At 33.9% G+C, this 14,308-nt stretch overlaps 1 protein-coding gene across 1 annotated transcript; it reads left to right on the top strand.

The window, feature by feature from the left end:
* Nucleotides 1-11,520: 11,520 nt before the first annotated feature.
* LOC112763152 (protein FAR1-RELATED SEQUENCE 5-like) lies at nt 11,521-13,951 on the top strand. The gene is made up of 6 exons (XM_025808895.1): nt 11,521-11,993; nt 12,080-12,480; nt 12,766-13,069; nt 13,186-13,297; nt 13,445-13,729; nt 13,820-13,951. The coding sequence occupies exons 1-6, from the start codon at nt 11,521-11,523 to the stop codon at nt 13,949-13,951; spliced, it is 1,707 nt and encodes a 568-aa protein (XP_025664680.1).
* Nucleotides 13,952-14,308: the final 357 nt, after the last annotated feature.

Below are 14,308 nucleotides of genomic sequence, written 5' to 3'. Positions count from 1 at the left end.
GTCAGCTTTCGTTAACACCATCAGTTGAAAAAATAACAGAAAGACTAATAAGGTGACTAATTTAAAATCTTTTAAGGATGAATTTAATTAAAAAAATACTTTTGATGACTATTTTAAATATCATATGATCTTTCAAGGACGAATTTGATCATTTACTCCAATTTTAACTCTCTTGAAAATAAGATGATATATTTTGGCCAAAATGTCCTTTTTACTAAAGGTTTACATTATCTTTCGAAAAAATAAATAGAAACAGATTGGGTATTTACTCATACATTGAAAAATTAATATATTTGGATAGCGCAAAGTATATTTTTTTATTTTTGAAATTTGTTAAAAATTGTTAAAAAATTTTTAGGTTTTATTTTGTTCTAAAAATTTTCTATTTACATTAAATATACTTTTGGCGACTAATTTAAAAAAAAAAATAGGATCAATTCAGCAACAATTTTACAAAAACAACTTTTAACACGAACAAAGTAAACATAGTTGTCATACATTATTATTGGAGTAGTCTTAACATTTCTGAAAATTCAATTATCACGGATATATTTAATACAAATCGAAAATTTTAAAAATAAAATTAAAATAAAATAAAATATAAAAATATTTTTAAATTTTTAACAAATTTTAAAGAAAAAAAATATTTCATCTATTTGAATAAAATATATGATTAGATATTATTTATAGTTATAAGATTCACAAACTTATTAATAATATCAGGATAACTAAGTTTGGATAATAGTGTAAAACCATTTTATACAGGATAAAATTTATTGTTTCTCACTATTGTATGAAATTTGTTTTAAATTTATACTTCTCTTTTTTCGATTTCAGTTGCTTACAAATATTTCAAGATAATGTTAAGTTATCCTTTAATTTAAATTATCAATTTATTCCTTATAGGCTTATACCTTCTTTCACCGCTATCCGCAGTTCCGCTTCGGCACACTCCTCCAGCCCTATCCTTTCTTACAACCGCCACAATAATCATTGATCATTGTACCACCACCACCAAATCTCAAATCAAAAGAATCCCCAAACTCAAACCCATGCCTTTTTTTTTTTTTTTCCGCTAGTGAGATTTAAATCTGGATATAATTATTTGGGAAGCATATAAGATACCACTTAAACCAAGCCTCCAACCACAACCCATGCCTTTGATCCCAACCAAAATTCTCAATTCGAGTAAACTATCATTAACGCTTAAATGATCCAACTTTAATGGCCTTAGCTCAAAAAAAATATTTTTTTGATCCTTTAAAAATTGTTCCAATTTGAAAATTACACTTTTTTTTTTCCACAAGTGAAAAATTACGTATGCATTTTGGAATAAAAGAAACCATCAATATAAATCCACTTAGCGTGAAGTTATAAAATTTGGCGTACTAAAGAATCTTATTTTTTTAAATAGACATACATTAAATTACCTCAAAATATAATCTCTATATTCCTGTTTAGAGTGTCACTATATATTTTGTACATTGTTGTCAACGAAGATAATCTTTAAGGGATCAAGATGTTTTTTTTTTTTTTTTTCTTTTGGAATATATTTTATCAAAATTTGAATTTTTTGAAGAACAAAATATTATAGAAGTTTACTCTTTCTGTGCACACTTTAAACAAAACCAATTTACTATTAGAGATAAAAATATATCGAAAAAGCATTGTTTTAGTCCATATTTTGGTTAAATCAACATTTGAAATTTATTACTTTTGTCCGAAAAGATTTTAAATAGATATAATGTTGGTCTATCATTAAATATGGAAAAATACTTAACATTGTTGGTGCATGTACTGTGAAAATGTTATTAATCAAATAATTTTCTCTCTTATTGTACGAGTATTTCAATAATGTTGTGATTTTAGAGGTAAAGAAAAAGCTAATAATATTTAGAGGTAAATACTAAATTAGTATCCGAAAGATTCTGGCGATGATAAAATGGTACATATTTCATTTTTGTTGATAAAATAGTTTTTGAAAGATTTTAAAATTTGACAAAGTCACCCAATCGTAAAAAATGATATCATAGTGAATGAAAAATGTTGATGTGGCCGTCGGAAGAAAGCTCTGATAATGACAAAGAGCTCTGACGATATTTTCAACGACCTTCTTCTTTTTCTTCTTCTTTGTGTTCGTTGCTTCTTCTTCTTCTTTAACATGTCGCTGCGTCCCCTTCTGCCATGGTAACTGAAGAAGAAGACCGCCATGGCACACCGCCACACCTCGCCGCATTTTTTGTGTTCGCCGCTTCTTCTTCTTCAATACGTAACTGTGTCCCCTTTTGCGTCCCCTTCCGCTAGACTGCCATGGCACGCTGTTGTGACCCCTTCAGCCATGGTAATACTTCGCCGCATTCTTGTGTTCGCTGCTTCATCTTCTTCTTCAACACGCTGTTGTGTTCCTTCCGCATCCCCTCTGCCATGGCAGTACCTTGCCGTTGCGTTCCCTTCCATCAGAAACGTTGTCGGAGCTCTTTGCCATCATTGGAGTTCTCTTTCGACGGCCACATCAACGTTTTCCATTTACTATGACATCATCCTTTCACAATTGGGCAATTTTGTTAAATTTTAAAATCTTTTAAGGGCTATTTTGTCAATAACAAAAGTCAGGTACTATTTTGTCAGCGTCAAAATCTTTCGGATACCGATTTGGTATTTATCTCTAATTTATATTAGAAAATATTAAAATTTACTTGATGGATAAGTATGTTGATAATGAGAACAATAAAGTGACAATAATATATAGGTGAATTGAAAATAGATAGTTTGACATTATTTAACTAATTGCATTGTCATTGTACATATTAGTAAGAATGTTCAATGTAACACTCTAACTATCAAAATGTCACACTTCTGGCTGCGCCATTCTGATAGCTTGGATATTACGACAACTCTTAAAAATATTTAATACTAAAATATGAGCCTGTTTAAAAGTTAAAGCGAATTTTTCAAAACATACATCCATACTAATATCAATACTTACAAAGGATACGTATATATATACATATTAATAATTTTACAAGCATTAACTAATACAATTCCTATCCCTCTTACAGAATGTATAAAGATAAAGGCGAGGGAAAATATAATATTTAAAACAATACAATACATCATGTAAACATAAAACAGAATAAACTCTTCGTGACTTCCTCGTCCATATCCTGAAAAGAAAACACCTGTAGGGGAGTGAGAACATCGTCCTCGAAATGGTTCTCAGTATAGGGTTGCAGAATTACTATAATAGGATATGTGAAAATAAAACTGTTACAGTGATTAACAACCACCTTATGCATCTTTTTTAAAAACCAAAGATTTACTATTAAAATCTGAAATCTTTTTTGAAAGAGGAAACTGTTTGTTTCTTAAAAATTCAAAAGCCTTTCAAAAAGTTTTCCCTAACCTCATGAATGGCCAACCTGCTCCAAGTATAGGTCCATTAAGTCTATGTTGAACCAGTTTAGCTTTTCATACTTTTCTAAACCAGAAACACAAACCGAGCATGGCCTTCGGCCTACCTCATGATCAACCACGGCCCGAGGCCCAAACAATCCAAACAACAACTAATCACCACAATCCAACAGAGTTTCAGTAGCAAACACAAGTAGAAAAGTTCAAACACAAACAAATGGTTACTTCAAGTAGAACAATTAGCAGTTAATCACAAGTAATCACAAAGGCAAACCAAGTACAATATGCAGACCTAAACAATGTCATATAGATGCATATGATGAATGCCTGTCCTAGTGGCTGATGAGTCTCATCTGTCGGTTATAAAGCCAACCCGACAAGTCCTGGTAGCTAACCATTGGACTGTCCCTCTATCGTGCATCTCCAACTCGAGTTATTTATAATCATAATCATAATCACACAACACTCACACTAGTGTTTATCCACGGGGCGAGCTCATCTGGAACTTTCATAGTGTCTGGCCACACTTACGATATAGGGTCAGCAGAGTATCGAGTCTCAACCTGGAGCACATGGTGGCTAGCCACTGCTTTTACCCAGGAAAACTCGTATCTCAGATAATTAGAAGTGCAACAATCACTTTATCAACTCAATAATCATCCATATTCATACCCAACCATCCGGCTCATAACCTATTCCACAATCAGCCATAATTCATTATCATATACAACAATTCCGGCTCATAATATATTCCACAATCAGCTATAATTCATTATCATATACATCCATTCTGACTCATAACATAATAGCACTTCCACTATCCAACATCATAAAACTCATAAAATCATCATTTTAAGTCATAAATCACTTTTTCTTAAATCACTTTACTTTGAAGTCAAAAATCAATTCTTTCCAGCCTTGGCTTTAAAATCCCCATTCCTCGAATCATTTCAGGCTTATAAGCCACTTTTCCACAAATGTAAATTCCCTTTTTTTTTTTAAAACATGGTTACTGAGCACGTGGTGGCTTGCCCTTCTCCTCAAACGTAAAATTTCTCTTTCTATAACTAAGGCCACTCTCCACAATATTTTTTCAAACATTTCAGAAACCACGCCAAATTAAAAGCCCTTTCCGAGAGATTCAAAATCATTCATTCTAAAATAGGATTCAATAACAAAAGTTCCTCAGCAGAGCCTCAAGTCTTTAGGGGAGAATAACATAACTCATTTTCTCAAATTCGCTTAAAATCTTTAAAACCTTGACTTCCTAATTTGAGTAATAAAAATAGAATCTAAGCCAAACCGAGTCGTGTAACTAATTACTCCGTTCAAAACCATTTCTTTTACTTAAACAAAACTAGCTTCAATTCCGTGATTAAATCTAAAGCATTTCAAACTGCTCCAAGATTGTTTTAGTCTTGAAAAACTCAGAATTCAAAGAGTGCTTTAAACTTTTCCTATAACATTGTAAAATTAGACTTATCAATAAACTTTCAAGTTCTTTCAAAGTCATTGAAACTCCTCTGAGTAAAATCTTTTAATCAAATTAAAGAAGAACATAAACCCTTTTCACCTTTAAAACAGCCCTCAAGCATAAATCTCTTCCTAATGACTTGCACCAATAAACATAATATTTTTCTTTAGAAAACAAGGCTAAGTCATAATTCTCTTTTCAATAATTCTTTTTAAAACATAATTTCATCACTTCCATAATTAATTCAGGTAAAGATAATAAAAGTCTCAAATGCACAATTCTCCAAGTAAGATAGTAAAGGCCTTAAATTCATAATTTTTCAAATAACATTTCAAATAAAGACTCGGATTTTCTAGGAATTTTGGCAGCACCTCCCCTAAAACATGGACTCTGCCACCCTTTCCAAGTCCCAACCAAACCAATCCGCAACCCTCTTCCACGGGTTCAAAGCCAAATTAGTTCAAAAAAATCAAGTTGGTTCCAAAGGTACATCATTTTCAGATTTCAAGAACACCAATTCAACTCAAATCAATTTTCAACAGGATAAACTCGATTTCAAAACTTTTACAAAATAACTTTAAAGAAAAATTTCAAGAACAGTTCGTTTCACAAAACCGAACGATAATCCAGCCAAACAAGCATTCATACTCATCCAAGACAACCAATAATACATAAGACTTATACAATCACTCAAAGATACATTTTCTCACATCAATATCCATATATAATAATTCTAATTCGTAAAGTGTAGTTTTCTAAAAAGGCCCATACCTTAATACGCAAAACCGTAGCCCAAACGCCTCACAGAGTTCCTTTCGCCTCAACCCAAATTGACGGCAACCAAAACCTTGGCTCCGCTCGCTCTCTCAAAAGCAGAAACAGCTTCAAACGCCACAAGCAAACTCGGATTCTAACTCCTAAAACCATGAACATCGCAAATACTTTATTACACGGAACAGAACACTAACGCAGGACTTTCAAAACAGAAATACTTACTGAACTAGCGAAACAAAATAGCGGCGGGCTCTGAACCAGTTTAGCAGCGGCCCCGGCAGCCACCTCAAGCGGCAGCGGCGACCGGACTCCGGCAATGGTGACTGAAACCCACATACAGAGACGATAAAGTTTCTGAAATCTTAAACGAATAAAAACCAAACTCAAAAACCCTTAGTGGCAGATTTTTTCGGTGACAACAGCGGGGTTTCGGGCGGCAGAAGCGGCGGTGGCTGGCGTAGGTCTCCCCTCTCTCTCCTCTGCTCCCGTGCTTTCTCTCTCTCTTACTCTGTGCAACCCGATGGCCTCCTTCTTGACGGCACGGCGGCGGCAGGGATGATTGGGAGATGTGACGGCGTCTCCTCTTCACCAGCGGCAAACCCTCGGCGGTGACGCACGAAACTCCTCCAGCAGTGGCAGGAGTGGCTTCAACAGCAGCACCCAGGCACGGCAACGGCGCTGTGGTGACGCAGCAGAGGCTCCCTCCTCCACTGACTTCCATGCGGCTCTTCCTTCTTCCCTGAACGGTGTCGATGGCGTCCTTCTTTCTCGGTGACAAAGACGGCGGCTTCAAGCCCACGACCCTCTCACTCGCGAGCCATCTCTCTTCGTCGGTGTTGGTGGCAGCAGCGGGATGGGTTCGACGGCAGGGCGTGGTGGCGACGCCCTTCCTCCCTCCGGATCTCCCTTCCCCATTTCCCGTTCTCCCTGCTTCCCTCTACTCCCCCCTTCATTTCTTCTTTTCTTTCTTTTCCTATGGCAGCTGCTGCTGCGTGGATTTGGGGAGTGGCTAGGGTTTGGTGAGTGTGTGTAGGTGTTGGGTTAGGGTTAGTTTAGGTAATTTTTAATAAAATTAGGGAGTAATAGAGTAATTGAAAACAAATTTTAATTCAACAAAAAATACTTTTAAAAAAATTATTATTTAATCATAATTACTAATTAATTTTAAGAAAATGTTCTAATTCAATAATTAGAGATAATATAATTAATTTTCTTTATTCATAAGAATTAAAGTTATAAATTCTAAAATCTCAATTATTTAAAGTAAATCATAAAATCTTTATTATTTTATCATTACTAAACTTTATAATTTAAATATGAAAATTATCCAATGATTATGAAATTAAATAAAAATCCAAATTTGATTATCAAAACTTGATTTAATTAGCTTTAATAAAATAATTTCTAAAGTTAAAATCCTTAATGAATAAATAATTTAAAATTGACTCGTAATGAGATTTTCTAAAAATTCTGGGTCTTACATTCAATATTTCTTTTAAATTGAATTTTTTTAAAACTTTTTAAGACAAAAACAAAGCATTTCAAATATTACTAACAAAACTTATACATATCTCAAATTTTAGAGACTAAAACATATATATATATATATACATAAAACCCATAAATATTAAATAGTTTTTTTTTTGTCTTGGGAAATATTAAATAGTTTAACTCAATGACTCTCCTTTTTTTTTTTGAAAGTAATAACTCGCCCTTTTGTGTTTTAGGAAAACTAGCAGCTTAATTACAAATCTCATCCATTTTTTTTCTTGGTCTTCAGATCTTAGTCCCATACTTGTTGTGTTGGATAGGAAACTACACTTTTTGTTATCATTTTTCATCAAAACTTGTTAATTAGTTTCAAAGCCCAGATATTTACCAAAAAACAGCCTGGCCAAAAACATGTCCCAAAAACACAGTATATTCAATTAAAAATAAACATCTTTAATCAATTTGGGTTGGTCGAATGATGGTCAGTTTACTCGTATATATGCTTAAAGAAGTGTTGGGAGTTCGAATCATGCTTTGTACTTGCAGCAACTCATTAGCTAGTGACAAACTTTTAAATAAAACTTAGATTCACGATGGATTAATCTTTAACCTGTCGGATTAAAAGATACCGTGAAAAAAAAAAAATCTTTAACCAAATATATCTTTAATTTAGGAGGTCTTTAATATTCTTAGATAAAAGAATAATGTGTGTTGGTTACAATAGTTATACTATTTTAATACTAAAAAGTATTTTTAGTATTTTTTTAATTTTTAAATTAAAAAGTATATTAAATATAAAAAAATTATTATTTTAATTTTAAAAACATTTTTTAAGTATCACTAAGTATAACTATATATATATAAAAAAAAATAAATTTTGATAGTCCTTTGTGGTTCCGCTAGCAGCTAGATCAGCGCGTTATTTCCTCAAGAGAAGCTCCTATCGAAGTTCATTATGAACCGTTGGGTCCATTCGAAAATTGAATTCTTTATCGCGTGAGAAAAAAGAATCCCACAAACAAAGGAATTGTTGTTGCTAGCAAATACCACTATTTTTGGTTTTGGATCTTCTAAATCATTCCCGCAAGAGGTCCGGACCCATTTTTTTATGAGCCTTCGATAAAAAGATTCATTCTCTTCATAAATGAATGGTTATACAATGGCGGTCCTTATGAACTAATTGTTCTACACTTCTTACTTGGTGTAGCTTGTTACATGGGTCGTGAGTGGGAACTTAGTTTTCGTCTGGGTATGAAATTCAATGGGATCCATAGAGACCATGTCTTCATCCATAGGGTTCAAATGATATCCATAGTGTTCACAAATATTCATTTTTGATTTAAAAAATTTCCTATAATTTAATCCATAACAATTTTCGCATTCAATCCATAAAATGAGTCGAATTACTTATCCATCGGTCTATTAGTGAACTATCTCTCCAGAGATTGTGAAAGATGTTCCACTAGAAATATTCTTGTTATTGCTTCGACTCATATTCCCCAAAAATGGCTTAATTGCTCCTTTACTTTCAAAAACTCATATCCCTTAAGACAAAAATATTATCCATTTAGAGATGAAGCCTCGACTGCAGCTAGGTCTAGAGGGAAGTTATGTGTATTCCATTGCTCTCCTTTCTTGTAAAGTGGTCACCACGTTCTATCGAACTGAACTAAGAGCGCTTATTATTTTTTTTTTAATAACATAATAATATTATATTAATTATTCATCTAATCTTCTTATTATCTTATCGGATTTCTTATAACTTATAATATTTATATAAAAAATTTCTATTAATTAATTTATAACTGATTTTTAAACGTCGGGTTAAGATATATATATATATATATATATATATATATATATATATAGTTATACTTAGTGATACTTAAAAAATGTTTTTAAAATTAAAATAATAATTTTTTTATATTTAATATACTTTTTAATTTAAAAATTAAAAAAAATACTAAAAATACTATTTAGTATTAAAATAGTATAACTATTGTAACCAACACACATTATTCTTTTATCTAAGAATATTAAAGACCTCCTAAATTAAACCTTTAACATTTTTGTTTGAAAATTCAACAAACTAATAACGAAATGACAATAAAGAATATTCTCACTTTCTCACGGAATAATTATAGTGCACGTGTGGCTTAGAAAATCGAAAATGTAAGTAATTAGTTCTCCTGTTTTGGATGGTAGGAAATGACTACCATTCTTAACCATTCTCCAGCTCTTTTATGAAATCACTTTTTTTTATCAAAAATTTAAATGGATAGAAAAAAATATAATTAATTATATTTTTAATATATTTTTTTAAATAATTTTTTTTTTAAATTTGTTTAACTTTTTACATGTATAATTTTTTTATTTGTCTTATATTATTTTTTTAGGAATAACAATGATCGAATCTTTAAATTTTTTTGTCATAAAAATTTTGATATCACATGAATAGGCATATCTCTAATAACTCTCTCACTATTGTACATCTCCTAACACTTCTACTCCGATACACATGACAATAGTATGGAAAAGTATATGGAATCAAGAGGTTACCGGCCAAAAACTATACAAAATCACATTAATTTATATTTCATTCTTAATTAATTTATTTTTTTAATTTACAAATTTTGGAAATTAATTGTTGTTTACTACTCCTAGGATCACGGCGCAGAATCACACCCGTTTCTCCACATCTCACACTCGAAGCCCATTGTGTGTTACGCTGCATGGTTTTCTCTTCTCCTTTCATATCATTGACGGCGCCGACCTCCTCCATTGGACCATCTAAGTGCCGCTCCATTCCCAAGTGAAGTATACGCTCCCCATTATTCATCCTATCACGGCGGCTACGGTGCATGGTTCGGTATTGGTTACATTAGTGGCGCCAACCTCATCAAGTCAAACAATCGAGAGAAGGGTGCGGTGCAACACTTCCGAAAGAGAGCAGCTTCCATGGCGTTTTCAAGCCTGGAAGGCGGATCGATTAGTACATTGATCAATCCAACACAAGGCCTTGAAGAATTCATCAAGAAGGGTGGAAGATATGTTGCATAAGCTTCTCCTTCGTTGTTAGAATTTTTGTAACATTGTGTTATTTGAATGTTTATTATTCAAGCTAATTAGATGTTTTTTTAGTTCAAAAAGTATATTTATTTGGAAATTTCTGGCACAGTTATATATTGAGATGAGCAAAGTATGCTTAAAAATTGATACTAAATACTTACCCAGCATGTTCGAATCATAAGAATTGCCATCATTAAAGTATGCTTGACTTCCAGATTTGTTTTGCAATATTTTTTGATAGTTTTTATTGGACTCATTCATTATATAGTAAGGAATGTTCTTAACTTGACAATGGTTTTTTCCGGTGTCTTTAATTGAAGATCGACGACATTACCGATGTCGTTGTGACTAGGAAGGATGAGTTGGACGACGGACACGAGGTTTGAATGTGCTATGTGAATGTTTTTAATTCATGCTAATTAGATGTTTTTAAGTCACATTAGACCTTTTACTCTGTTAATTTTGTATTATTGACTAAGAAAGAATATGTGCTATTGTTATTTAGTATTTATGCCTTGGAAGGTTTTGATGAGAATATGCTTTGATTTTACCTTTCATCTACTTTCTAGGGTAGGTTACATCAATTCGGCATATGCTTTCAATATAGCATAACTCTATTAGTGAGTGCTTTATGAATCCTGAAATGGTATTAGACCATATAATGATATAGAAGAAAAAAAGTAGATTGATGATTGGTTAGTATTTAATATGAAAGGTGTTTTGTGATTTGTGAACCTATCAAATGTATTGGTTCCTTATGTGATCAACTCGTTAATCATATAGATTCAAACCAATCCAACAATCAATATATTGTGTTGGGCTAAAGTTTTGGTTAGTATTTATAGTGAAACAAATCTGTATAATATAGATATTTTTTAAAATTCAAAAAGCTCATTTATTTGAAAAATTCGGGTACAGTTAAATATTTATTTGAGATATTATTAAAGTATGCTAAGAATTTGTATTAAATACTTACTGTGTTAGGACTAGTTTTAATTCATATCTAATTTTGTATATTGACGTTACAGTTGTCGGATCATAGTGGCGTAGGTGAAGAGGAAATTTCAGTCATAGGAATGAGTTTTGGTTCGTTGCCTCTCGCACAGAAATTTTATACAAACTATGCAAAGAAAGTTGGGTTCGTTACTAAAATCAGGAATACGAATTTTGATAAGATGCGGAAGGAATCAAAGATACCGGTTAATCAATCTATTTACTGCACGTGAGAAGGTTATCGAGAGTCTAGGGTGAACGCAGCAACTCGAGCAAACAGAATTACAACCACGAGATGCAGAGCAAGGATGTATGTCGTGCTGGACAAGGAGAAGGAAAGTTGGGTTGTGTCTAGATTAGAGCTGAGGCATTCTCACCCCTGTTTGGCTAAGAAATCTGTCCACTATCATGAGTACCAGGAGCTGACCATGCATGCTAAGTGCGTCATTACGGATAACGACGAGGCTGGAATAAGACCCAACAAGACGTATCTAGCACTGGCAAACGAGGTTGGTGGGTCCATAAACCTGGGTTTTTCTGAAAAGGATGTCAGAAATTACATCACACGCAATCTTCAATGCTCCGATGACAATGAGGACTTCCATGGGATGATAAATTATTTCGTTCGAATGAAGGAGATCAATCCCAACTTCTTTTATGACATAGATGTTGACGATGCTAATAAATTTAGGAGCACACTATGGGTAGATGCAAGGTGCAGGGCTTCGTATGAATATTACGAAGATGTGGTGTCGTTTGACACCATTTACAGAAGAAACAGGTCTGTATACTTATTGGTGAATTGCAAGAGCAGTTATTTATTAAATTTGTCTTGTTGCCTCACAGTTGTTTTTGCTCTTTTCACAGGCATGGTCTGCCGTTTGCATCCTTTGTAGGTGTAAACCACCATGGGAAGTCTACTCTTCTTGGCTGTGCTTTACTTGGGAGTGAGGAGATCTCTAGTTTTGAGTGGGTGTTCACGCAGTGGGTGAGATGCGTCGGGACTGCGCCGAGGGGGATTATCACTGACCAGTGCAAGGTGATGGCTGGTGCTATTAGGAAGGTTCTGCCTGATACTGTCCACCGATGGTGCATCTGGCACATAATGAAGAAATCACAATTCAAGCTCGGTGGATACGCTAGGTATGGAGAATTGAATGCAATGATGAATCACATTGTGTGGAATTCTCCTTCGACTGAATCATTTGAGGCTGATTGGGTTGGTTTCATCAAACAATTTAACTTAGGCCAGAATAGATGGTTAGCAGGTAGGTGATTGTTAAATCAAATCCCGTCTGTTGGTTTCTAGTTGCCTATTTATTCACTTCATGTTAATTTTGCCGTCTTGATTCTGTTTCTATGTTTTTGCTTAGAAATGTAGCTGAGTTTTCTACTAGCATGGTCAGTGGATGTTCTTTTCAATATATAAACATATGTTTTTTCTCACAGTGTGTCTGGATGTTTTTTTATATTTATTTTATCAGTGCGTTGGAGGTGAGGTCATCATGTTGTTTATAAGTGGCACTCTTATGCATGTGTTTTTTTTTGGGCAGACCTTTATGCGAATCGAAGGAAGTGGGTTCCAATATTCTTCAAGAGTAAATTTTGGACAGGCATGAGGAGTACACAGCGTAGTGAAAGTATGCACACATTTTATGGTGGATACCTGTATTGCAAGAGTGGGTTGGTTCAGTTCGTCCATGAATACGACAATGTGCTTGGAAACAAGGAGCAAAAGGAGTTGGAAGATGATGCTGCGGACTCGAAAGGAGTCATCTCATGTATAGGGAGCACGGGCATTAGAGACAGTTTCAGCAGGAATACATCAGTAGTATGTTCAGGACTCTTCAACTGGAGGTAAGAAAAAAAACCGATTGCGTGGTTCGATCAATTGAACAAAAGGGAGATACGATTTCTATTGAAGTGGACGAGTAGAAGGTATTCTGGGGGAAGCCTGTCTACCATACTTTCAGGGTGTTTGACCCTTTGAGTCGAAAGGGTCAGTGCGAGTGCAACAAGTTTGAATTCGCTGGTATATTGTGTTGCCACACCCTTGCGGTCTGGTCATACTACATAGTTGACATAGTACTGAGCTGCTATGTTCTTCCTCGATGGAGTAAGAATGTCATCCGCAAGCACACATACATCTAGAGTCGCCATGATGTGGCTCGGAGTGATGAAAGCAATAACTTATTCAGGCATCTGTGTTCAAAGTTCTATAACGTTGCGCAGGAGTTTGTTGCTTGTGATGAGGAAGCAATCATATTACAAGCTGCCCTTTGGGATGTAATGTCCAAGCTAACTGATTACCGTGCCAGCATGCGTTCCACTACTGTTGCTGCGTCTCAAAATACCTTGCCCACACAGAGTACAGGCGGTGCTATTGTATATGACATACAAGGACCCTCAAGAGTCAAAACCAAAGGACGGCCGAAGAGTAAGAGACTTGGAGCAGAGTTGGACAAGTCAATTAAGAAGTCAATGCAAAAAAGGAAGAGGAAATCACATCCGATATGTGTTAGATGCGTTGTATATTTTAAATTTTTCTTACAAAATGGTGTTCTTGGTTAATGTATGTTGTTCTGTTTTGTGTTGTGCATCTTGTAGGATGAGGTTGACCTTCAGTCAGATAATGATCATTATGGGTCCCTTAATAAAAGATTTGAGGATTCTACTATGTGGAATTCATCGGATGGTGGCAGATTCATGCACCTGTTGAATTCCTTTAGGCATATATAGTTAGGTTTCTTGGTGTGAGTTTGGTGTCATTATTTAGATATAACTTAATAAACTATGCCATTTTTTATTTTGTCAATTGCATTTATCCTGTTTTGAAGTATTCATTCAAAGAAACAACAGGGCAATTGTTGTTATCTTTTCCCCATTTATCATTTATTAAGGTTTTAAATAAACGAATTGTCACATATTTGTTCGCAAAAATTAAATGGTTTAAATCCGCCGTGAAAACGGACGAAGAGAATAAAAAAAAACAAAACACAATGACATCTCAATGAAGTGCACGCAGTCACTAATGCGTAACACACGAAACAAAGAAATCTTATACAAAACCATCCATTTTACAATGAGAAGAAACAT

The sequence above is a fragment of the Arachis hypogaea genome, chromosome 17, assembly GCF_003086295.3.
Source record: "Arachis hypogaea cultivar Tifrunner chromosome 17, arahy.Tifrunner.gnm2.J5K5, whole genome shotgun sequence".
NCBI lineage: Eukaryota > Viridiplantae > Streptophyta > Magnoliopsida > Fabales > Fabaceae > Arachis > Arachis hypogaea.
This window is presented reverse-complemented; position numbering and strand designations above follow the sequence as displayed.